Source organism: Erpetoichthys calabaricus, chromosome 2, assembly GCF_900747795.2.
Source record: "Erpetoichthys calabaricus chromosome 2, fErpCal1.3, whole genome shotgun sequence".
Taxonomy (NCBI): Eukaryota; Metazoa; Chordata; class Cladistia; order Polypteriformes; family Polypteridae; genus Erpetoichthys; species Erpetoichthys calabaricus.
In genome coordinates, this window is record NC_041395.2 from 167,203,539 (window position 1) to 167,230,396 (window position 26,858).

Consider the following 26,858-nt stretch of genomic DNA (forward strand, 5'->3'; position numbering starts at 1 on the left):
TATTTTATGGGTTAACTAATTGCACCAAAGGGTGGTATGGTAGCATAGTGGTTAGTGCCAGGATTCAGTATCTCAGATTAAAGCTCAGTTGCTATCTATGAGGAGTGTGTATGGCTTCCATGTCTCATTTCCAGGTAGTCTTATGCTCCTCTTACATTCCAAATACAGGAGCATTATATTAAATGGAGATTCTTAATAGGTTATGAACTCCACAAAGCCCTGTTCTGGGCTGTTTCCTGTGTTGTGTCTGCTGATGTTAGTTCTGCATTTAAAGAGAGGTATAATCTTTTGTTGCATTTTGCCTTGAGAGCTCTGCACCTGCACTTGTTGAAGAGCCCTGTGCAAAAACATAGTTTCTACTATTGTATTGTATTTCTGAGGTGTCAATGACAGAATGGCCATCTAGCCCTGTGAAGAGGATTACTTGTGTTCTGTTGTATGTATATTGTATTTACCTCATTTTTGACACCCATTGCAAGCCCAACCTACTTGGAATGGGATCTCTCTCTGACTTGCCTTTCCCAAGATTTCTTCTATTTTTTTTTTTCCTTACAAGGCTGGGGGTTGTCAAAAACCAGGGCTTGTTAAAGCCTTGTTGAGGCATTCCTTGTGTGATTTTGGGTTATATAAGAAATAAATTGTTGATACATCCCACTACCTTGCATTAGATTAAGCGTGTAATGTTATGCTGTGTTATGATGTTATGTTATATTACTGAACAATCCATGCTAACCTCTGTCAGGGTGAGACTAACAGATACGCATGCGCAAAGCAGTTGACACCGGTCGGTTTGTTTCAGGTTGTCGGAGCTTTTAAGCAAGACACGAATAAGCCGGACTGTTTACAGTGTCGGATTGGTCAGTCGGTGTGCGCTTCCGGGCTTGGATGCGATTGAGTGAGCGTCTCATTTATCCGGTGCTTTACAGCAGAGGTTTAAGACTGTGGCGTCGTTGTTTTCGATACACACCACCTGTGTGAGGAGTGCTGAGGTGAGATGTTTTACGCGATGTGTTAGTTAATGAAGGTGGTGAAGTGAAATCGTGATTTGAGTCACTGTTCAACCATTGGGGGGCTTCAGAAAAACCCGGAAGACAACACTCGCAGAAAGCTGCATATGTTTATTGTTACTGTAGTCAAGGGCCTCAGGTGAGACGGTACCTTCAGCTAAGTTTCCGTAGACAAGGAAGATGATCATAGATTTCACGCAGAGATCCGTGTCGGCCCCGCTAGAGTTAAAGTTTCCAAGCGCGTGGAGAGTGTTGGTCCATGTATATAGCCGTTAGTTAAGTAGAGGAGCCGAGCATCAGTACAGTAGATCGATGAGTGGAAGCAGAGTATCCGCTCCAAAAGTAGGGCGGATGTTAACAGATGACGATGACACTTGCGTTTATCTCGGTATTTCACATAGGTGTTCTAATAGTTTATTAGGGTCACGTTTTTAACTACAAACGGTTGCAGATATGAAGACTGTTCAAGAAGGAAATTATGAGACTAATTTCATCAAATGTTTTTGAGTATTTTGATAAGAATTCTAAAGATCATCATTAGGTTCCCACCATTGTTCTGTTTCTCTCCCTCTCTCTTTTTTTTTTGCTAATCAGCGGATGCGCTAATAACCTGAGCAGTGTCATACGAATCTGTTGTGCGCAAAACACCGTGCTTTATATGACTTACGCCATGCCGCCAGAATCCATTAATCAGTCAAAACATTCAAATACAACAGCAAAAGCATGTCATTTACAAATGTGTACTGATAAGCACTTTCTGTTGCTGAAATTTATATAAGTTCATTCACTCGCTCATCAATAAAAAAAAAAAACACTCCTTTAGCTAAAAAGCTGAAATTTGACAGGATGGTATATCGAGGACAGTAGGTATCTACTAAGAAAGGACGTTTTGATATATCAATATTTAGGGTAAACCCACACATAGAAATGCTTTTTCAGATTTGATTAAAATTTGGTGACTTTATAAAAAAAAAAAAAAAGACAATTAGCCAAAACATTTTTTTTATTTGTTAATATTTATTAATATTATGTGAACTTTCATGTTTCATGCTGTGTGGAGAATGTGCTTTATGCAAACGAAGGACACCACAGAAGCGATTAATGGGCCTTTTGAATGGGTGGACAGAAGACTGAAGACAGGGTAATGTCCTGGACTCGAGAAAGGAGATGTGATCACATTCTGAGATAGAGAAAGTTTGGCAAAGCTCAGTATTTAGTAATCACTGTTTTTTGCGCTTAAGTACTAGCCACTTAGATGCGTGCATACTGCCCTCATTGTGATTGTCTATTTCACTGTACAATGGGGACCAACCCCCAGGAAAATCTTACAATACCCCTGTGTCAACCTTATATAATGGTGTTTGAATTTCTAATAGGTGAGACACAGAAATTGTATTGTGATGCCCAAGGCTACTGCTCCATGCTCCTCACTCATCAGGTTAATACTGTACATCAGTGTAACACATTGGGTACCGGCACTTATGCATATTCACTTCAAGCTCTGCTTTGCATGTACTGTATATTCGCATCTCTGGAATTTAAAGGGGGCTACAAATATTGTGTACTGGAAAGCACTTTGTTGCATAGTACTTCTGCTACACCTAATTTATAGTAGGAATAGATTAAATGGAATATATATGGGCCTTACATTATTTAACTGTGAAACTGAGCAGACATTTGGCACCGGTGTGTATTTTTAAGGTATTTTAATTGATTGTTGATCTGGCAGAGTATCACATTTGAAAGTGAAATATATTCAATTTTGTGATGAACTTAATAGAGAGATGCTCTTCTTTTTCCACAGCAGTGCTTTCCAGTGAAACACTACTCGCATGTGAATTTGATAAACCAAGTAGAGGGATTGATGGCCTGTGAAGCTTTTCTGTAAATGTGAAGAGGGAAATGGTCTCAGGGGACAAAGGTCCTCTATATTGGACACAACCACTTTCAAAGTAGATGCCATGGAAAACTGTCCAATCCAAATTAAGCAGGAGGATTGTGAATGGGAGGCAAATCAGTTTAAACAAGAGGGATTCTCTCTCAAAGAGGAAGAAACGGAATGGGTGACTGTTGCTGTTAAAGAAGAGGATATTGAGCAGGTGCAAGTGACAATTAAAGAGGAACATTCTGAATATATTTGTTCAGATGTTAAAGAGGAAAGTGATACACAGTACACCCTGAGAAATTGCTTCTTACCTCAGGAACATTCTGTACATGAGAAATGTGCCTCTCTGGAGTATCATGACAAGAGAATAGAAGAACTAACATCAAGCCAGCGTGAGAAATGTGAGTGTTACAATAATAAAATAACAGCAGTGACTTTGAAGTGCAGTTGATTGATAGGCTTTGCTTGATATGATGTCTTAAGCAGTTGGACAAACCTTCATTTATTTATTTAGGTAAGAAAAAAAATGGGGAAGTACTTCTAAATTATTGATCTTGATGAAAATGAGGTATTCAGTACTACATAGCTTGGAAGATTACTTTCCCCTAGTTTTTAATGAGATTCCTTTCACCAAATATTTAATTGGATTATAAGTGAACCATATTACTCAAACTTTTGTTTTTTGCTAATACAAATGGTTTGAAATTTTTCATCTGCTTGAAGGTAATCTTCCTGATCATATTGGTCATGTCACTTATAATGAAGGGAATAGATTAGTGTAGACAGATTTCAAAGTCATTGACCAATTGAACCCATTTTCATTGTTAAAAGCATAATCCAGAAATGAAAAATTGCAAACTCCACAAATGTTAACTACTGTTGCATTTATTAAGTAAAGATAAGTAAAATGTATAAACATAAAGAGCATTGAAAGTTGCTCCACAAAACGCAGTATTCTTTTCACTTATCTTTTCTCTCAGCTACTTTTGAGATTTCTGGTAAACCTATCAGTCAATAACCCGGAAAGAGGTACCATGAAACTTTTGCATTTTCTGAAGTATTTCTAAGCATGCTACTGTTTTTACTATACATTTGTGATTGTGTTTCATACTGCCAATCATTTTGAAATGTCCAATATTAATTTACTTTTCATGCTTTACATTATTCCTTGTTTACAGTAACTTGTTTATGAGCTTATTAACATAATATCCTCTCATTAGTAGTGAAGATTGGATGTTGTGACTCACGCAGGTAAATATTTATTTGGTTGTATTTTGGCTATTTTTCAGGTAGTTTATTTTATTATAGCTCCGTTATTAATATTTGTCTTATGCTTTAAATTTTTCTCATATCATACATTACCTCTCATTCTAAATATGCATTCGGGTTTGCTTCCTACACAGAGTATATACAGTAGTTATCATTTACAACTGTAGTAGAACCCCATTTATCTGGATTTGACAGGACCGCACTTGGTCCGCATTATTGAAAGACAAAAATAACCAGAAGCTACCTTTAATGTTCCAGTTTTTATTTAAAAGTTTTTCAATTTAATTTTTTTTCTATTGATCCAAACCTCAAAAAAGAAATGAAAAGCAAGTGAAAACAAAACAATACAGTAGGTAAAGGGCTGAGGTAAGGTGTTCACATAGGCAATGCTGGTAGCAGCTGTCAGCAGAATACAATAGCTAAGTAACTAGTAAACTAATTGTGTGTCTCTTACCTTAAAGCAGGTTTACAAGACACTGGCTCTGGTTCCCTATTTACATTTGGAGTAGTATCTCTTCAGACCAAAAGTCAGTACAAACATATTGATGGAGACCTGACAGAATCGCCATTGGTATCCACTAATGTGAATTCTGTTTGTATGCAAAATACTCCATTATCTGCAGAGGAACTTTCACACATTGAGCCTGTCAAAACTTCTTTGTGGTCCCAACCTACAAGCCTAGCACATTTATACGAGTGTCATATCTGTGGGAAAAGATTTAAACGCAGGTCATATTGTGTTGAACATCAGAGGATTCACACTGGTGAAAAACCATTTTGCTGTTCTGAATGTGGTAAAAGATTTAAACGTCAAGGTTGTCTTCAGACGCACAAGAGAATTCATACTGGAGAGAAGCCATATTGCTGCAATGACTGCGGGAAGAGATTCACACATATGGGATCACTTCAAAAACACCAACGGATTCACACTGGAGAGAAGCCTCATTGCTGTGCTGAATGTGGGAAGCGATTCACACAGATAGGTTCCTTGCAGACACACAAGAGAACCCACACTGGAGAAAAACCATATGGCTGTACAGAGTGTGAAAAAAGATTCACACACATGGGCTCACTTCAGAAGCACCAGAGGATTCACACTGGGGAGAAGCCGTACTGTTGTACTGAATGTGGCAAGCGATTCACGCACAAAAATGTTTTTCAGGCACATAAGAAAATTCACACTGGAGAGAAGCCTTATCCCTGTACTGAATGTGGCAAGCCATTTGCTGACAGGCAGCAGCTTCAGAAGCACCACCGAATTCACACTGGAGAGAAACCATACTGTTGCACCGAATGCAACAGGCGATTTACACAAATAAGTCATCTTCAGAAACATAAGAGAACTCATACAGGAGAGCGTCCATATTCCTGTGTAGAATGTAACAAACGGTTCACAGATAGGCAACAACTTCGGAGACACAAGACTGTTCATACTGGAGAGAAGCCTTATTCTTGTACTGAGTGTGGCAAACATTTCACAGACAAACAGCAACTGCAGAGACACAGGAGAACTCATACAGGAGAGAAGCCCTATTGTTGTCCTGAATGTGGGAAGAGATTCACAATTTCAAGTTCTCTTCTGAGACACAAGAGGACTCACACTGGAGAGAAGCCATACTCATGTACCGAATGTGGAAAGCGATTCACACAAATCGGCTCACTTCAGAAACATGAAAGTTCTCACTGGCGAGGAGCTGTATTACTGTACTGAATTGGTCAAATGTTTTCTGGTTTGCATAGCATCTTTGAACCCAAAGTTATTTATAATTTTCTTTCGCTTGGTGTAAAGAAGTGATTCAGTGTATTGTACAATTTTCTGAATGGATGAAATATGTACAAATATGCACATAATGTACATATCAGTTTCCTTTAGTTTTGTAATTTATGTGTAAGCTAAAAATAGCTTCTTAAGTATTTAATCTCTGTATACACACATGCAATTTTTAATAAGTGATTTAAATTCCTACAAATTGACATATGCTGGTAACCATTTATTGTTTTGTAGTGTTCATCTGAAATCTGGGTGAAGCGGAGGATATATTAAAATTTTTTGGCAAAGCAGCACATTCAATTAAAATAATATTCTTGCTGTCCAAGTTTGCTTTGTATTTTGCAACATTACATGTAAATATAAAAGAATTTATTAGAAAGGATTATGTAAGTAATATGTAAAATCCAGGTTAACTTTAAATTAGTGTACAGTCAGAAAAAAATGTGACAGCTCATGATATAGGCAACAATTCTGACTTGAGTAATTATTCCTATTTCCAGGGCTTTAAGTAATCTCATAATGCAGTGGTGTCAAACTCTGGTTTACAGTTCTCCAGTACTGTGACTGCAAGTTTTAATTCCAGCCACTTTTTGTGATTAGTAGGCTATTAGAGCTGCAAATGAAATAGACTTAATTGACTTGCTTTTTTACTTTTCAGATCCTGTGTTTTTTTTGAAGGGAAAATGAAAAGAATAGTTCTCATAATGTCTGATGGAAAGACAAGTCATAGAATTAAAGAACATATTTTATTAATAGCAAGAATTACCTACAATTAAGGAATTGATTGGAGTGAAAACTGTCACCTTCCTACCTATCTAGATGTTTGTGTGGCTTGTTTTGCATGTCATTATTGTTTAGCTGTTGAAGAAAGAACAATAATGTGTTCTGGATATTAAAAAACGAGTCCTTTAAAATGAAAGATATCTCATTAGCAGTAATAATTGACAACCTCCTAAGAAGGTTGTTGGAAAGAAGCCCTACAGCCCTCAAGGATCTGAAGTTAACACTCCTGTGATAATATAGCATTAAACTTTTCAAGAAGAAATGAAAGCCTTTCTTTTAAATAAGTGTTCACTTTTGCCACTCCCAAAGCTTTATTTTACATAGGAGGCACTTCTGCTTAAAGTTTTACAAAGCACTCTTTAATTTATGCCTGTTTTACATAACTGCATTAGAGAAAAATTATATTTGTGTTTCTGTTTGTATAGATAGCTAAGTTGCAGAGTTAAAAAAATGAACTTGTATGCTTCCTTCTTTTGATAGAATGGTGGAAAAGCAATTAACCATTGGAAGGATTTTTGCTCAGAAGTCAAAAAATCTACACAAGTTCATTGAACAGTAAGATTATCCTCCAATTTCTGATGATCTTGGCATACTAAATTGATTTACAATTCATCTTTTGACGTTAAATGTGGATCATATCTCAGTTTTCAACAGTGGTATTTATGCGTAAAGGGCCAGTGGGGTACAGCCCCACCAGATGTTTTGCAAAGTAATAAAAATCTTTCTTTGGCAATTTAACTTATTATTAAAATGTTTATACCAACCTCCACCTTTGTCTCTTAAGCAATTTGTCTCCAAATTTCTGTCCTATGCTTAATTAATTATCTAAAAAAAAAAAATGTAATATGTACAATTGTCTTTGAGCTACTGGGGGCTGTATACCTGGATTTTCCTGAGGGGCTGGACCAATTAGTCCTGCAGTGTTCTCTTTACTTGTGTATGTGCAAACTTTCGGTTTGAGCTTTTCCCACCCAAAGCTATGCATCATATTTCAGCTAAGAGGTACAAAGAGTCCAGAACCATTTCTTCCCTTAAGGGAGGATTCTTCAGACCCCGGGTGATGATGGGGATGTAGACCTAAAGGTAAGTTGACAGCTTTGTCTATCGTCCGAGGCCTGGAGGGGGTGTACTGGGCCCCAAACTCCCAGATACAACTTCCTGGGTGCAAAAATATGCCTTTTGTTTGTCACAAAATTACCTTGGCCAGCAGCACCATGCACCTACCAGTCCCTTTTAGCCTCTCTCTCCTCCTCCTCCTCCTCCACTTCCAGGGAAGTGTCATCTTCTCCCACTTTATTCCAACTTCCCGGGGAAAAGTGAAGCACTCTGTTTTAAAGCCCAACCCTGGAGTGCTTCCCATGTCCAAACTGTTGTCTCTAGGAAGCACTTCTGGATTAAGTGGAATCCTCCTGAAGCAGGGCATTTATCTTCCGCTAGCTCCCCTGATGGCCCCCATGGAACCTAACTAACTGCCAGTGTGCCCTATGGGCATCCATAATGGAGCTCACCAGCAGAGAAATTGACCCTTAGTATGGGGGGAGGGGGCATTTTTTTCAACTTACCTGGGCTTCCAAGGTGCTTCTAGATTCAGGGATGACTTAGAACCGCCTCCAAACAGTATGCTTCTATGTCCTTGGAGGTGTTATTAAAGTTGCTGGAATTTACATGTGTTCTAAATATTAAAGGTTAAGTGAAATTAACAGTAGTTCTCTGTAATGTATTTTTTAATTAAACTAATTCATAGTTCTCATATTTTCACCTAAAGCTGCACCTAAAGGCAAAAATACTCCTGATTTACTCTCTTGAAAGAGTAAATCTTGAAAGAAATTGCTCACAAAATGTTCAGAATTAGATGATTTTTAAATAAAAAATGTATAACAAATAGAACAGGAGTTTCCAGTAGACCCAACTTGTCTCCAGTTATTATAATTCATTAAAATGCAGTTGAGTAAAATGTGTTTCTACCAATTAGACAAGTCCTTTCTTATGCTGCTTCATAGGAAAAGTCTATAGGTTTGGCTTTGTTTCTAACTGTATTTTGTATCAATGCAATCATTTTGTACTGTAAGTAAAAGTTCAGGATGTCATATGAATATGCATTAATTAAACATGGATCATCCTGTTTGCTTAAGACAATTTTTAATTTTGTTTAAAAGAATTCATGTGCAAAGGCTTAGGAAGGAAAATCACTGTGTGAACACAGACAAAACACCCGAGCATGAAGAGTAGGGATGTGTGATAAGATCAGTGCAGTGAGCATTGACTGTGAGAAAATGTTTGGATGCCTGCATGTTTCTACATAAACCGATCAGTCATGAATGTATTTTCTGAATCCAACTAATTTGGTTGCTGGTTCAGATTGTAACTCTGGTAAATAAACTGGAGTACCAGATAAAAAAAAAAACTATTCAGACATCGGAGAACATGCACTTCCTATACAGATACCATGAGGCAGCAGAGCAGGAATTGTGCCACTTTACTAAAAGTAAAATATTGAGGTACTTGGTGAAGGATTATTTTCACATCTTTTACACGTATTAAGCAAAGCATTTCCACTAGAACTCTGCTAATGGGTTATTATGATGCCTACCTAAATATTCTGCAAGATGCTCCCCTACAATTGGTTGAATGTGTCTTAAACATACTTTCAGGAAAAAAAAAGATTTACAGCATTACATTTTATTGTAGGGTTAGGAACATTAAACTACTTGCATATTTACTCATATCGTTCAGTTTCATTTCTTTAATGCAGTCTAAGGCATGATGGCAGGTAATTGGGGGGGGAGGGGGGAGTGGCATCAGAAAGCAATATAAACATTTAATTACCTAAAGGGAAAGATTATTTGTGGATTGAAAGAAACTACTGAAAGAATTGGTGAGATACAGTAAATGTGCAGTTACTGTATTACCTTTGTTTCGGATTTAGTTTATCTTAGTTATTTAGAAGCTAATGCAAAATAAAGGTTCAACAGCAACTAGCCTTTATGGTTATCCCGAACATTTTGACATAAGACCTCTCAATTGATGTGTCATGACCAACAACATATTCAAACCGAGTTCTTTGTGATATTCCACTGAAATCATTTACAGTCACCTGCCTAATAGTGTATTGTGTAATGTTGGTCAACCAGTAGGCCAAGATTAGAGGATTTTTACCATTTTAATTTTTAATGCCTCTGTTCAACTTTTTTTTCCATCTGATCTTAATATAAACTTAATCCACTATTTCCTTAGGTTATTAATTTTGTGGCGGTTCAAGATTGTATCTTTGTAAAGGCACACATTTTAAAATACGTGTAGCGCTTCAAATTGAAGAGTCCTGATTGAAAGACCTTGGAGTAAGATACTAGAATATTCATGCTCAGATCCTGATTCTCATTCGTTCTTTGGATTTGCCCTGCACACACTTATTAGGCAATTGGCATTGCACTTGACACCCACCTCGTCTAACCTCAGTAAAATTACTCGTTGGTGCCGGTAGGTGGCACGAACGAGTCAACTGCCGCTCTGAGATGCAGAGACTGCGAGAGGGGAGTGTACGGCTGGCCTGAGCGTAGCTCCCCAGGTACGTGTTCTTTTCTTTATGGCTCTCTGTGAAACTGTAACTTCAAAATGCTGACATGCCCGCAGGCTTCCAACACAGTAGTCCCCGAGTGGGATGCTGGATGTAGTTCTTGTCTAGTATAGTTTAACTAAATCACGGAGCTGTTGCTTTACCAGGCCTGGCGTTCAAGGTTAACATTGCACATTGAACACAAATAAATGGACTGTCGCCAGAGTACCACCTGCAATCTTTGTTACGTTAAGTGCCTGGTGTCATTATAAAAGGGAACGTTTATTGCGGTTTTTTTTTTCGTTTCGTCGTTCTTCAGTCTTGTTATCTCTGTCTTCTCGATTCAAATATGCTAATTTGTTAGTAAGCGAAGTCCGTTACGCCGTAAATGAACGAACAACACCCCCTTCCAAAGTAGAGGAGGCGACTTGCACTTTGGGACGATTAGACCCAGTATATCATTCCAATATCCCATTTTACGTGCAAGTGTAACACTTGTGCCCGTGCTTCGTTAACGGCTGAACCAACCCTGGAAGCTGCTTGCTTACTGCTCCAATAACCAAATGAGATAAAGCGTGAATTAAAAAAATATTTTTTAAATAGTCTGATCAGTTTACGACCTTGTGATCCGCAAGGAAAGGGTATTTTATTTTATTATCGTATCATGCATTTAACGCTATGTCGATTCGGCTGGTACTTAACGACAAATTGGTTAGTAAATTTTCAGTGGCTTAAAAGGGGACAAAAAATGAACCGAAAAAAAAACGCAAGCACGTACCCCCACATTCGATAGTAAATTAAATCGAAAGTTTTTACGACAGCATAATTACAGCAGACGTTTTCCGTGCCTTGGATAAACTGAAAATGCGCAGGCTTTATGTAAGAACCTTTGGTGTATCACATTTCTTCTCCTGGTAAATCCTGTGGCCGAATGATTCTTTTTTTTACCCTTAAAATCAACATACTGTACTTTATACACAAAACAATTGACACTTTTCAGAGACACGGGGTCTTAATTTTACCTATCCCTCTAATGTGCATAAGCAAATGTAATATTTCTCATGACATTTTCTATTATGAAAAATAAATAAACGCATAAATAAAAATCATACAAATAAGGTTTTTTTTTTTAATTTTATAAAATCAGTGGTCTTAATTATCATTCCCTACAGCCAAAAGCCAAATCAAAGCAAATCAAATCAAATTTTATTTGTCACATAGAATTACACAGTACAATGTGTAGTGAAATGCTTAGTTGCTGAACTCGAAGACTGTGCATTAGAACACTATTAAAATACCTAAAATTGTAAATGCTCAACTCTAAATATAAATATTTACAATCTCAGCTTTATATTAATGTTATAAATGTAATAAAATAAATAAGTTAATATGGTATAATTACCAACTCAGACAGTGATCTTGAATGCATCATGGAGAAAAGCCCATCATGGGGATGGTTGGTATGTCAATGTGTCACTGTTTTTGTAATACAGCAAATATGATAAATTATTGATATTCAAATAATTTTAAAATAAAACTTAAGTATAACACAAACTTTCATTCTTTCTTCCAAAACAAATGTTATTTCTGAAAATCAACCCATCACTATCACTCAGAATGGAAAATATGGGAATAGTAAATTGGGATTCTGCTGTATTAAGAAAACAAAAGCTTGTGCATATAAAAATCAAACTACATAATCAAATCTTAAATGACAGTAATGCAAGATTGACAAGTTAAAGAGAACGCAAACTGATATTTGTATTTTACAAATATGTAAATACATCAAATGTTTTATTATAAGTATAAGGCAAGCTCATGAAGTGACACATTGTTACATGCTGCTGCCATGAAGTCTGGTGTGGGTTCAGTCCTTGAGCAGTTGCATCCCAATTTTTGGGTAAAGTATTGCAAGGAAAGGCACATTAATTTATGGAAGCAACATTGCAAGCATTTGTTTTTCAGTGTGAATTCTTCATCAATATAATGAACTTTTACACTTGGGGATACTTCCATAGTTCTACTAAACCACAAATCAAATAAAAAGAGAATGGGTCTACAATTTAGATAAATCTATAGGATGGGTGACGATTGACTGTCTTTAAAATGTGAACATTTTCAGTTTCCCTTTAGTGCAATTTCTGCAGTCAGAGGAATTATTAAAGCATTCAGTTATATGTATTAATGTTGTTACGGAGAAAAAAAAAATAAACCTTTCTCCTTTCCAGTTCATTGCATTGCAGATGGAGATAAAAACATGAAAGAACAAACTTGACACACAGAGAGAGGTTTGCATCTGCAGGCTATAAATGTGAGGAGAGCTTCTCAGAACACAGACAGCGCTGCAGAAAGCTTCATAGTGGACATGGCCCACCTTGAAGTGGACAGGCTTTTGGTTCATGGAATTCAGATAAAGCAAGAAGAGAATTGTGAATGGGAATCTGCCCAGTTTAACCAAGAAGACCCTTCTGTAAAGCAGGAGGATTGTGAATGGCAGACTGTTATTATTAAAGAAGAGCAATTAGAAAATGAATCTTCAAGCATACCATCACAGAAACATGGAACTGTAATCTGTAAGCAGGAGACAACTATAAAGTTGGAGCCAGTCACATATAATATTTGTCCAGAAATATTTGAAGCCTGTCGAGTAGATTCTGTCTGTCTGAAAGCTGAAATGCTGGAACTTGGATTTGGGAATAAAAGCATAGAGGCAATTTCCTACATGATAAAAGGGAAAGACCAAACAGTTAAAAGTCAATCTGGACAAAGTAAGTCTTTTACAAAGAAATAATGTTATTTCCTTTACATTATCTTTTTTTTAGCATATAAATACTTCATTCAAATCAATTAAGTGCTTTTTCTCAAAGCACTGCATAGATGTTGAAGATGATAACATCATATAAATTATACATGACCTCTCATTGACTGATTGGTTATATGTATAGTACTGTAAATAACCATTCATCAGGAAATCATTTCATTATTATTTAATTTACTCCCATTTCAGCCTACTGTGCCAAACATATTTTCTGGTTTAATGCAGTTAAATAAAACCAAAAATAACTTTCAGTAAAAACTAAAGCTGTGGAGTTAAGAGCCAGAAGCAGTTATTGGTAAAAATGTACTGACTTCGTCTAAATGAAAATTGTAATATGTGTTAAAATTTCCAGTTTCACTTATACTAATTCAATTAACCAATTAGCCTTTTGGTAAAAGTATAGCTTCTTTTATAATTTTGTATTATTTAGTAAATAATATCAAAAAGCCACACCAGCATTGCTACAGCCTTTAAACCCAAATTTTAACAGGTTAGCATGCTAAAAAGTAGTCAGTTGTTTCATGATGGCAGTGATGAAATACTTTGCATCTTTTAACTTGTATGTTGTGTGCTTTCAGTCAACATAGTAAATATATTAGTCTAATAACAAAATGAGGAGTCAGGTCAAAAATTTTGTGTACCAAATCCACAGTCCTGAGTAAAAACACAAACTTAATTCCTTATTGGGGACACCTGTTTGATAACATACTGTAAATAGCCATCTCCTCCAAAGAGACAATTATATAAAAACACTCCATATATGATCTAATGATTTTTGGCTGGGGTATAGTTGTTACTGGTCAACATGGTGTGTTCTATCTTGGATTTTTTATGCACTGCATTTTATAGAGTTTACAGTGAATTGTTGTAAACCAAAAAAAAAAAAGAGAAAAGAAAACAGCAGTGAGTAGCAGTTCTGTGGATAAAAACATGCTATGAATGATAGATGTCAACAGAGAATGGCTAGACTTGTTCAAACTAACAGAAGTGTCACAAATACTGAAACAACAGCTCTTTGCGAGAGTGGTTTGCAGAAGGGATTTACTGAACTCACAGTGGATTGGATATTGAAGTTGAGGGTCTGCAGTAGCTGACAACTGCTGGGTTCTGTTCCTGTCAGCTAAGAATCGAACGGTGAGTCTATAGCAGGCACATGCTTACCATTGGTGAATGGTGAAAGATCATGAGATTCTCAATATTTGTTGTAAACATTCCAATAGTATGTTCAAAATTCTGTACAAACTGCATGAATTCCTGGATCTACTTTATTTTCCACCGAAGTAATGGTACAAGCTGGTCTTGATAATATAATGATGTGAGGAATTTGTTGGCAAACACTAGGCCTGGTATTACTCATTATTAAGAGTCATTTGAATGTGATGGTATAGCTAAGCAGTGCTGCTACACATGCTTTTCTCTTTAAAGTATTTTCAATTAAATGGATACCTCCAACAGGATAATACACCATGTCTCACATTATGCATCATTCCACAAACATACCATTGACTTCAGTTTACTCTGATAGCCTGCACCGACACAAGCTCACAATTCAATAGTTCACCTTGTATACAGTACATACATAACCATAAACATTTTTAACTTGCACTCAGCCTACTGTGCTGCATAGCACACTCAACGTTTCATTAACTTTTTTTCTTCTACTGCTTATTTTACTGCTACTTGGTCATGAATAGTGTGACTGGAGTGGGTTACTGCCAATCAATAAACAAGTCTTGGATCCGATATTTCATTCTAAAAAGGAATGAAAGGCCTTTATTTAACAATATTCAAAGAAGTCTTTCCTCCTTTCTCAGGTTCTAGAGTCCTCATTGAGCCCTTCAAGATTGCTTTTCTAAGGTCTTTTAAATTCTAATTTCTTGCCCACACTAATCCTTGTGAGAGATTCATAAAGCTCATGGTGGCATTTAGCACTAAGTGGAATTTCTCTCCCTTGTCCTACCGAAAGGTGTAACAATCAACTATCACCAAGTTGAGCTACTATGACACCAAGGTTGAATTCTAGAATGCTACAAAAAAACTGTACCATTTTCATTTACAATGTAAGTATTTAGACTTTAGATTTAACTCAAACAATTACAGGTTCTGGAATACATATAAGAAAAAATGTTAGAAAAAAAAGAGTTATGTTCAACAATTCCACCAAACAAGGGAATAGTCTCTGTTTTGTTTATAAAATAGGATTGATCTCAACCATCCAATAGAACCTTTTAGCTTCATCCAATCCTAAAATCTGGAAACATCCAGTAAGTATAACCCATTAAACAAATTATGTGGAAGCTTCTCCATTCCCCTTAGAATTTCACAACCACTTTGTATTCCTTAAGGCCTGTTTCCCAAGATGGATGATTCCTTGCTCCCCAGTGGATTCTTCTTTTTCTCCTTTAGTTTCTCTCTACCCTCCTCAAGATGACGAACTTCCTGTTACACTTTGCTTCAATATAAAAGTCCTTCCTGTGTTCACATTACCTCTGGCAACAATTTCAAAATAAAAGATTATCAAGGAATTGCAGTTTCCGTAACCCCCAATCCCTGGCAAGTATAAACTTTTAGCTCACTGTGCCTTTGTCACACACCCCCAAAATATTCTTATGGGGAGCGAAGTACGGCTTCAGATTAGTCACATGAACTGTCTCTATATTCTTCTTGGGGTCCTGCCATTGTATGCAATAATTAACAAGATTTAGTTTTTTCATAATACCCACTTAGGCACAAGTTTTGCTGAGAATCTAGAGGCCACTTCGGAAATAGAGTGGGATTGTACCCAGACCAAATCACCTAGTAGAAACTGCACATCTTTCCACCTGATATCATAATATTTGGCTTCTCTGGCCTTGGCTAACCCTATTCTTTGCCAAACCTCTTTAGCAATCTGATGTTGTCATTCTAAGATGTTATAGGAAGGTTGTTGAGGAGTTGGTGTGCACAGTAGACATTCCAAAGGCCCATTGAGTTTACATCCCAGATGGAGTTCAGCTGGAGCCATACCAGCTGTTTCATGCTTTGCGGTGTTAATTGCAAACCAGAACTCAAGACAACCACTTATCCCAGTCTTGATAGTTTTTATGTACATAACAGGGTATCATGGTTTTCGGGGAATGATTAACTCTTTCAGTCATATTAGTTTGCAGATGGTAGCTGGTAGTAAGCTTCTGAGTAACTCCCCAGTCATGGCAAAAAGTTTTCAAGAGATCACTGGTAAACTGAGGTTTTGGTACACCCCATCGAGTGAAGTATTCTTCTCTTAGTATTTTACATAGTAGGGGTGTCTTGCTGTCTCATAAGACGAAAATCTCTACCCATCTGGTGTAACAGTCAATCATGACCAACTAGAAGGTGTTACCTTTTTTGCTCCTAGGGAAGGGTCCCATAAAATCAAGACCTAAAATTTCTCCTACTGTTTCCACTTTAGTTGTCTGCATTAGCCCTGAAAGTTTCTGAGAGTCTGCCTTATACTTTTGCCATGTGATGCATGTTTTGACATGATCCATACATCTTTACATGCAGTTGGCTACCAGCCTACTTCCAAGATCCTAGACAAGCCACCCTAGGTGCCCACTCAATGGGCTATCATGAAAATACTGTAGGAAATTATTAATCAGGGAGGAAGGTACAACTACCGGAACTGTGCTCCATGGTTGCTCAAAGGAAGCTTCCTATATAAAACACCTTGATTTACCACAAAGGAGATATGGTCGCTTCTCTGATCGGTGTTGTCAGCTGTCTTAAACAAGGGAAAAAGGCTTTTGTCTTCATGAGTCTTCCTAACATCATCCAGGGAGTTAAGGAGAGATACTTTCTCTGGACAGGTCACAAGTGCTACAGATGAGGAATCTGGATGGCTACGTGATAGAGTGTCAGGGATAATGTTTAATGCCCCTTTCTCATAGATGGTAAAAAAGTCAAATTGTTGTAACCTCAATATCCAGCGAGTGAGCTGAGATGATATTTTATGACAGTTGAAGGCCCAGGTTAAGGCAGCATGGTCTGTAATAACCTGAAACTTTACTTCTTTCAAAAAATGTTTCCACTTTTCCATTGTCCAAACAACTACCAGACATTCTTTCTCAGAGGCGGAGTAATTTATTTCTGCTCTTCTCAATGCTCTGGAAGCATAAGCAATTACCTTTTTGGTGCCCTGGTTTTGCTGTGTTAGCATGACTCCAAGTCCAATGGTGCTCGCATCAGTTTGTATCTGAAACATAAGATTGGGATCTGGAAGAGACAATACTGGTGGAGATGCCAATGCTCCCTTGCATTTAAGGAAGCTGTTCTCACACTCTGGAGTCCATTTCCATTCAACCCCTTTCTTTTTGAGGTGATTTAGTGGAGCAGCAAGGTCTGCAAAGTGGAGTATAAACTTGTGAAACCATCCCACCGTACCTGTGTAGTGACCTGAGATCTTGAGAGACAGGATAGTGAGAAACTGGCTCAACTTTTTTAGGATCCACAGATACTCCCTCTTCAGAGACTATATGACCTAAAAAGTTAAGTTGCTTTTGTAAGAAAGACACATTTATTTAAGTTCAGGGATAGGTTAGCTTCTTCAAGTCTTTTAAAAACCATCTCAAAGTCTTCGGGACAATGATCCAGAGAAGGGGAGTATACAATGTTATCATCAATATATATGTAACAGATTTTCCTTCACAGTTCACCTAAAACTCTCTCCATAAGGCATTAACATGAGGCTGCAGCAATCTTCAATCCAAATGGCATTGCTTTAAATTGAAAGAGCCTAAATGGTGTGGTGGTGGCAGTCTTGGCTTTACTTTCTGTATCCATTGCCACTTGCCTATATCCTGATTGTAAGTCTAAAGTACTGAAGTACGTTACCCCTTGCATGGATTCTAAAATATCTTGAATTAGTGGCATGGGGTAGGCATCAATCAGAGTTTTGCCCCATTTAAACCTCTATAATCAACACAGAAAGGATAAGTGCAGTCTGATTTATTTACGACTAGCAAAATACCCACGCTTCACAGCGGCAAAGTACTGCCTTAAAATTGTTATTAAGAAGAAAAGTAAACATTTTTAAACTGAGGGAAAATATACAAATAATTATTTGTTAAGGAAATGGGAGATCAGAGGGTATAACGGGGATGCGAGGAATAAAAACTCTCTCCCCTGAGCCACTGCCAGTAAAAATAGGTTCAATTAGGTTCTTTTGCAGACACGTGACCTGAAGTCTCGTGCCGTTACAAAGTTTCGGTGGCTGTATGCAAATCCACAATCGGCTTTTTTGAGCCAAACCTGTTGTTTTCGTATGAGCCGCTTTTTATTATTGGGATCGTACCTAGAAACAGAAGCTCTATTAACTTGTGGATTTACCTGCGACTATTTAGCGACAGCGTCTCTATGAACTTGTGGATTTTCCTGCGAGTATTTAGCGACAGCGTGTCTGTTAACTTGTGGATTTTTCTACGAGTATTTGGCGGCAGCGTCACAAAGTTGTTTCCGTCTAGCTGCATCAGAAAATGTATCACGACGTCTGACACGCCTCCTTTTTACTGTTTTCTCACAGCTTGGATTGCTGCTGTCATAATCGGTTTGAGTTTCATCATTTGTTTCAATTACATTAGTATTTGCAGGACTTGTTGTGTTGAAGTGACATTCAGCATCTGTCAAGCGTTGTAAGCATACAACTGGTTTCATCGATAACTTCGCATCCAGCTTTTGAGAGTTGAAACATTCATAAACATCAAAGTGTCCACTACTGAAGTCGTCACCTGTGAATCTAAGATGTTTAAGAGGCATTGGCGGTTCTCCAAACGTGTAAAATAGGCAGGCAGCCAACTACGTGGGAGGTGTGGGGATGGGGGACGCAATATAGGCAGGCAGCGAACTACGTGGGAGGCCGGGGGGCGCAGGATGCAACCCCACCTCACACGGCAACCGAGCTGCAGGCTATGGACGTATATATGTACGTAAGTAGGATTCAGTTATGACCATTACGTGTAGAATTTCGAAATGAAACCTGCTTAACTTTTGTAAGTAAGCTGTAATGAATGAGCCTGCCAAATTTCAGCCTTCTACCTACACGGGAAGTTGGAGATTTAGTGATGAGTGATTCAGTGAGTGAGGGCTTTGCCTTTTATTAGTATAGATCAGGGGTTCCCAATCTTTTCAGCTCACGACCCCCAAAATAACCGTGCCAGTGACTCGTGACCCCCACTATCCTCGGAAGTGGTTAAAATATACAAATGTTGCGCGCAACGGTGCACATGCGCCAATAGGCCTATCCAAACATGAGAATGACAACATGAAAGAACACAATGGTCTAACAACCATATAATTTTTTTTAATAGTAATTTACTCATTTGTTTAATTTCAACAAAATATCTTATCCAAACAAGAGCATGACAACAAAAAAGAACATAACGCTCTAACAACCATATAACTTTTTTCATCCAGCTCAGAAAACATATCAATCCTTCCTATTTCAACTCGCTCAGTCCAGCGCTCAAGTTTTCTCTTGAATGCGTGGATTTTATCATTTAGCGAAATTATGTGTGTGTTCTCACCTTGAAATGACATATTAAGTCCATTCAGTTTTTCAAATATGCAAGCCAAATACGCTAGCCTTGTTAACCAGTCAGGATCAGTGAGGTGATCAGCGAGCTGGGACCCATGCTCCATCAGAAATAAGCGCACTTCGTCCCGCAGCTCAAACAGGCGGCAGAGCACATTCCCTCGCGAAAGCCACCTGACTTCTGTATGGAAAAGCAAGCACTCATGCTCCGATCCCAGTTCGTTACAGAGAGTGGCAAACAGTCTGATATTGAGTGGATGCGCTTTTATATTGTTGACCATTTTTATCGAAGTCTCAAGAACACGTTTAAGTTCTGGGTCAAGTGTTTTGCTCGCAATAGCTTCTCTGTGTATAATACAATGCGTGAATTTTACGTGAGGCGCCACTTGTAAGACTCTTGCTTTAAGACCTTTCTTTTTCCCCAGCATCGCTCCAGCATCGTCTGTACACACACCGACGCACTCGCTCCAAGACAGTCTGATGGCTTTTTAATTTGCATGTTTTTTTAAATGTAACTATTAACTATTAGTTTTTATCTTTTGTTAGTTATGGATAAAATGTTATTTCTAAAAAATTAAATTAATTAATTTCTAAAAAGTTTTTAAAAAGTATTTGATTTCTTGGAAATCATCTCGCAACCCCCCCCCAATGTCTCACGACCCCCCAGAGGGTCGCGACCCCCACTTTGGGAACCACTGGTATAGATAACAGCAGGTGCCGCCCAAGCAGATGACGATGACTCAATGATGTCTTCTTCCAGCATCTGCTTGATTTGTTTCTGCATTATTTCTCTTTTGAGAGGGGAAACTCGATAGGTGTGAGACTTAATGGGTACCTCATCCAGAGTTCTTCTGACATGCGTTATCACTTCAGTTCGACCCCTTAACCCTGGACATACTGAAGTGTAAGTAGAAAAGAGAAAATACATCTCCTTCGGATGATCACCCCTTAGTCATTGCTTTTCTTTGTTCTGTAAAGCTGGCTTGGATGCAAGGTATTGCTCAGTATGAATAGCCCAATAAAAAGAAGTAGGAAAATCTTCTCTTACCCAACTTGCAGAATATGTAGGTTAGAAATGGGTGCAATTCAATGTTATTGTTTTTCCTTAAACCATATTTTGATTTCCCCAGGTCAAGAATAATGGAAGTTAAATGTCCAACCCCTGCAAAAGAGGAAATGACAGATCTGTGTCTTTCATGACATACACATCAATATTAAATCCAGTGTCATGCCAAACAAAGGGAACTGTGGTTTTACCTTTAGTACCGTGACTTTTACCATCAGCCATTATAAAGGTATGCTGGTCACTTGATAACAGATGCCCTTGTGGAGGGCCCATCTTCTTCCATATACTTTCTTGAACTATTGAAAAAAAAAAAGTGCACTGCATTAATACTCTAATAACTAACCTCAATGCATGTAAAAAATCTAGACAGTGTGGCATAAATATGAATAATTTAATTACAATTACACCTCTAGATGAACAATGTATTAAAAAATATAAAAACAGACTATAGATTAAATAAAAAATATGCACAGAGTGGCACTAATATGAATAACTTAATTTCTATCTCGAATACCCATAATGCTCCTACAATTCAGTTTTTCTCTTCCGAGATATTAAATATAGCTTTATTAAATGTTAAAGCATTAACCAACAAGATATTTTCCATTGTGGTGCCCGGCGGGCTTCTATGCCCGGCCGGGATGCCCAGGAGGAGTGGAGGAGGGCTTGTGTCCTCCCAGGTTGTATTGGGGGCCACGGGTACAGAGCTTGGAAGCTCTACCCTGTAGGGGCCCATGGCCAACGCCAGGGGGTGCCCTGATGCCTTGGGGACCCTGGACCCCAGCGCTTCCGCCATACCAGGAAGTGCTGGGGGGAAGAGAAGAGGGGACACCCGGAGTGCTTCCGGGTACACAGCCGACACTTCCGCCACACTGGGGAGTGTCTGTGGAAGATTGCCGGGGAGCACCTGGAGCACATCCGGGTGTGTATAAAAGGGGCCGCCTCCCTCCAGTCAAGGTCAAGAGTCGGGAGGAAGGAAGATGATGTTGGGAGGATGGCAAGGAGGTGGCCTGAAGAGAGAGAAGGCATTGTTGTGTGGCCAGGACTTTGGGGTTTGTGAGCACAATATGGACAATGTAAATAATGTAAATAAACGTGTGTTGGGTGACATGAGCGTGTCTGCATGTCTGTGTCCGAGCCAGTCTCCACACCATCAACGATCTTATTAGTGATAGGAAAATCGATTTTATTGCACTGAGTGAAACGTGGCTTAGCTCTGATGTTGCGACTGTTTTAATCGAATCTGTGCCTCTGAATTACAGCTTTGCTCATGCGGAACGCCAGGGTAAGAAAGGTGGCGGATTAGCAAACATATACTCAAACTGGTTAAAGTGTAAAGATGTCGGCTTTGGTAAATTCAAGTCCTTTGAGTATCTTGCCGCTGTTATTCATGGAGTTTCTCAGTCTCTAGTATTGTCCATGTATAGACCTCTTAAATACAATGTATCTTTCTTTGAGGAATTCTCAGACTTGGTGTCAATTGTAATTATGAGCTATGACACGTTCCTAATAGTTGGTGACTTTAATTTTCATATCGATAATCAGTGTGACCCAAAAGTAAAAGAATTCATGAACCTCTTGTACTCTTGATTTGAGCCAGCACGTTAGTCAGCCAACACATAAAGCAGGGCATACGTTGGACCTAGTAATTACTAAAGGACTAAAAGTTGATATGAAGCATATCGTTGATACTGGTTTATCAGACCATTTTCTCTTACTATTTAATATAGAAATAATGATAGAAAAAATTCACGAGAAGCATATTGTTAAAAAACGCGTCTTGGATTCATCAGCAGCTTCAAAGTTTACAAACATTCTAAGCAACCAGTCCATTTGTAGCGCTTACTACAATAGTGAGGATAATGTAAATAGTAAGGAAAAGAAAAATCTAAACACATCTCTCCAGTTTTGATGCCACTACATTGGTTACCTGCGTCAATTAGAATTGACTTTAAAATACTACTTATGGTTTACAAAGCCTTAAATAATCTCGCTCCATCCTATATTTCGGAATGTCTTTCACCTTACACTCCAAATCGTAACCTTAGATCTTCAAATGAGTGTCTGCTTATAATTCTAAGAGCTAATCTTAAAAGAAGATTATGACCAACCAACTCAGGCCCCAATAACACAGCAGAGAGAGTTGCAATCAACTCTGTTTAAGCCAGTGGTCTAATGGACATAAAAGTGTCATATTGCTCAATAAAAGCAAGGATATTCCATGTTTCTCTAGAGTCTCCAAATTTCAGAAATTCGACTTGAACAAGTGGAGGATCAGCAAAAAAGGTGTCACTCCCAGACTAAATCCTACAGTTAGACGTACTCTTAGTATAGACTGGAAGAAAGGTTACTTAACTTTTTGCCCATTTTTCATCTCTTCACAAGAAACAGCTATATACTTTTAATTCCAAATCATTTACCAAATCCTTCATTTTTTCATCAAGGCCCATAAGTGCTGCATCTATACTATCTCTAAGAGACTGCTCCCTGTTGGTTGAACTTTCTGCTGCAGAACATACTTGGTGTTCTGTATCCACCATTCTCTCTGTAAGTTTATGTATGTTTTCCTTTAACTGTGCAATATCAGTAACAATATTTCCTCTGATTTCTTCAGGCTGTACCATATGAAGAGTTTCCTCATTATCTTCTTTCCTATCATCAAGATATAGGCTACTCAGTAATGACGATACCTCCCCTATCAGCTCTCTCATTGTGACAAAAGGCCCAGGAGCTACACCTGACCCTTCTACTTGAGATTGTTGAACAGACATTGTAATAGTTTAAAGTTACATTTATATAAAGAAAAAAAGTATTGAAACAAATAAGTAATACAACAAAAATATGCATCTAACAAACTACTTCAGCATCCCCGTACGGGCCACCATTATGTAACAGTCAACTATCACCAAGTTTAGCTACTATAACACAAAGGTTGAATTCTAGAATACTACAAAAATCTGTACCCCTTTCATTTACAATGTAACAAAAAAAACCAAATGTATTTAGACTGTATAAAATAGGATTGATCTCACCCATCCAATGGAACCTTTTAGCTTCATCCAATTCTGGTTGATTTTTCTTTTTTTTCCTTTTCATAAAGTCTGGGAACATCCAGTAAGCATACTCCATTAAATGAATTATATGGAAGTTTCTCTATTCCACTTAGAATTCCTGGTTCCCTGAGCAGGGGATAATCCATCTTGGGAAAAAGACCTTAAGGAATACAAAGTGGTTGTGGAATTCTTTCAAAGTTGTTCTTATCATTATTAAACCTATTGCTTAAGTATTCCAGGTCAATAATGGAATATATATTAGTATTTAGGAGCTGGTGGACCCTCGTCTACCAACAGTAGCCTTAGCCAAATACTAACTATAGCCACTGATCAGGCAAATTTTTATTTATTTATTGCAATCAATAATCATTTCCTTATGTATCCACTGTATATTACAATGCCCAGAAGGAGATGTCTGGTCTTTTGGCCTTGGAACTCCTAGAGATTTATTTTCTCCAACATCTTCACAAGCCAGTGTTTTTTTGTACATACAAATTATATCCATCCATCCATCCATTTTCCAACCCGCTGAATCCGAACACAGGGTCACGGGGGTCTGCTGGAGCCAATCCCAGCCAACACAGGGCACAAGGCAGGAAACAATCCTGGGCAGGGTGCCAACCCACTGCAGGACACACACAAACACACCCACACACCAAGCACACACTAGGGCCAATTTTAGAATCGCCAATCCACCTAACCTGCATGTCTTTGGACTGTGGGAGGAAACCGGAGCCCCCGGAGGAAACCCACGCAGACACGGGGAGAACATGCAAACTCCACGCAGGGAGGACCCGGGAATCGAACCCAGGTCCCCAGATCTCCCAACTGCGAGGCAGCAGCGCTACCCACTGCGCCACCGTGCCGCCTACAAATTATATACTTTATTTATTTATTGGATTGATTGACTATATTATTTGTCTTGTAACTGTATTTTTGTTTTTATGTTTCTGCTGCTGTATACATCTACATTCCCCCTTGGGATTAGTAAAGTTTATCTAATCTAATTTAATCTAATCTCATTAAGAAGGACATGTACTTACTAATTTTTATAGTCTTCAAAACTTATTTTTTTTAGTTTTTCACTTTCTTTTGTAACTTTCATGCTTTAGCTGCGTTTGTCTATATAAAAAGCTGCTGTTGTTTACTAAGAGGTACTGCTTTGCCTGTCTTTGTGCAACCTGAAAATTCAGTGTTTTGCATATATGTCAATAATATTGGCAAGAGTTATTGATTGCATGATGCGCTGTTATTGGTTCATTCATTCATTCATTCATTCATTCATTCATTCATTCTCAAACCCATCTTATCTCATTCAGAACCATGAGCAATTAGATTCTATCCTGGCAGAACTAGGTGCAAGGCAAAAGCCAATCTTCTGAGGGGCATTAGTTTTGTTGTTTACTTGGTCTTAATTTTTTACAGTCAATGTATTCAACTTTTTACCTTATAGCATTAATGAGATCTATCAGTGAACGTTATAGATGTTCCAGTTCTAATTATTTATCACCAAGGATCTGTAATAGCTGATAGAAATGTATCAAATGTTTACAGTATATTCTAAAACCCAAGTGTTTTAACAGTTTTTCCTTTGTTGTTTCTGTGTTTTTTTCTTTTATTGACGTTTCTGCTAATAACTTGTCTCTTTTAAAGCAGATTTTCAAGATAAAGGAAGCTGCTCCTTGTCTTTCCTGGCTCAGGCCTCTCTTCAGTCTAGTGAAAAGCAGAGCAAAAGTCAAGCTGGAGAAAAACCTTTCTCCTGCACTGAATGTGGTAAACAATTTACACGAAGAGGTTCCCTGCAGGCACACAAAAGAACTCATACAGGAGAAAAACCACATTGCTGCACTGAGTGTGGCAAAAGATTCACAGAGATACGTTCCCTTCAGAAGCATCAGAAACTTCACACTGGAGAGAAACCATATTGTTGTACAGAATGTGGTAAGCGATTTGCAGACCGACAGACACTGCAGAGACATTTAAAAACACACTTTGGGGAAAAACCTTATTGCTGTACAGAATGTGGCAAGCGATTTCCAGACAAACAGCAGCTTCAGAGACACACAAGGATTCACACTGGAGAGAAGCCATATTCCTGTAGAGAATGTGGCAGGCAGTTTGCACAAACAGACTCTCTTCAAAAACATCAGAGAATTCATACTGGAGAGAAACCATATTGCTGCACGGAATGTGGCAAACGATTTGCAGACCGGCAGACATTTCGAAGGCACAAAAGAACTCACACAGGAGAAAAGCCGTACTGTTGTATTGAATGTGGTAAGCGATTCACAGAGATACGTTCACTTCAGAAACACCAAAGAGCTCACACTGGAGAAAAGCCACACTGTTGCGCTGAATGTGGCAAGAAATTTGCAGAAATGCGTTCTCTTCAAAAGCACCAGAGAATTCACACAGGAGAGAAACCATATTGCTGTACAGAATGCGGTAAAAGATTCATAGAAATGAGTTCTCTTCAGCGTCATGGAAGAATTCATACTGGAGAGAAACCATATTGCTGTTCTGAATGTGGTAAACAATTTGCACAAATTGATTACCTCCAGAAACATCAGAGAATTCATACTGGAGAGAAACCATATTGCTGTATGGAATGTGGGAAGCGATTTGCAGATCGACAACCACTTCAGATTCACAAGAGGGTTCACACAGGAGAAAAGCCATATTGCTGTACCGAATGTGGCAAAAGATTCACACAAATTGGTTCTTTACAAAAACACCAGAGAATTCATACTGGGGAGAAGCCATACTGCTGTACTGCATGTGGCAAACGATTTACACAAATAGGTAATCTTCAGATACACAAGAGAGTTCATTCTGGAGAGACAACACCCTGCTGTTGTGGCACAGAATTACCCTGTCCAGTTCAGGATCCAAACCATTGTATACAAAAGCAGTTAGTTTATTTTATTTCTTTGTAATAGTGGGTAGGATTTGAAAGAAAAAGGAAACACAACCAAAAAAACAGAAAGCACCGGGGTTTGGTTTTTTAGCCTGACTATACAGTGGTGACTGCCATTTATTCTGGCTTTACTATCTTCCTCGTGTTCTCATCTCTCTGTTTGATCACATGAAAGCAAGTCTGCTACTT

General features: G+C 38.2%; 2 protein-coding genes across 2 annotated transcripts in view; one reads left to right on the forward strand and one right to left on the reverse strand.

Moving 5' to 3' along the window:
• The window catches only part of LOC114669508 (presenilins-associated rhomboid-like protein, mitochondrial), a 1,019,231-nt gene that overhangs the window by 665,690 nt on the left and 326,683 nt on the right, over positions 1-26,858 (reverse strand). The gene's annotated exons all lie outside the window — the stretch shown is intronic.
• Positions 799-26,752, forward strand: LOC114669474 (zinc finger protein 569-like). The gene is made up of 6 exons (XM_051922564.1): positions 799-989; positions 2,812-3,293; positions 4,623-5,870; positions 10,197-10,280; positions 12,551-13,036; positions 25,406-26,752. The coding sequence occupies exons 2-6, from the start codon at positions 2,969-2,971 to the stop codon at positions 26,686-26,688; spliced, it is 3,426 nt and encodes a 1,141-aa protein (XP_051778524.1). The 5' UTR covers positions 799-989; positions 2,812-2,968; the 3' UTR covers positions 26,689-26,752.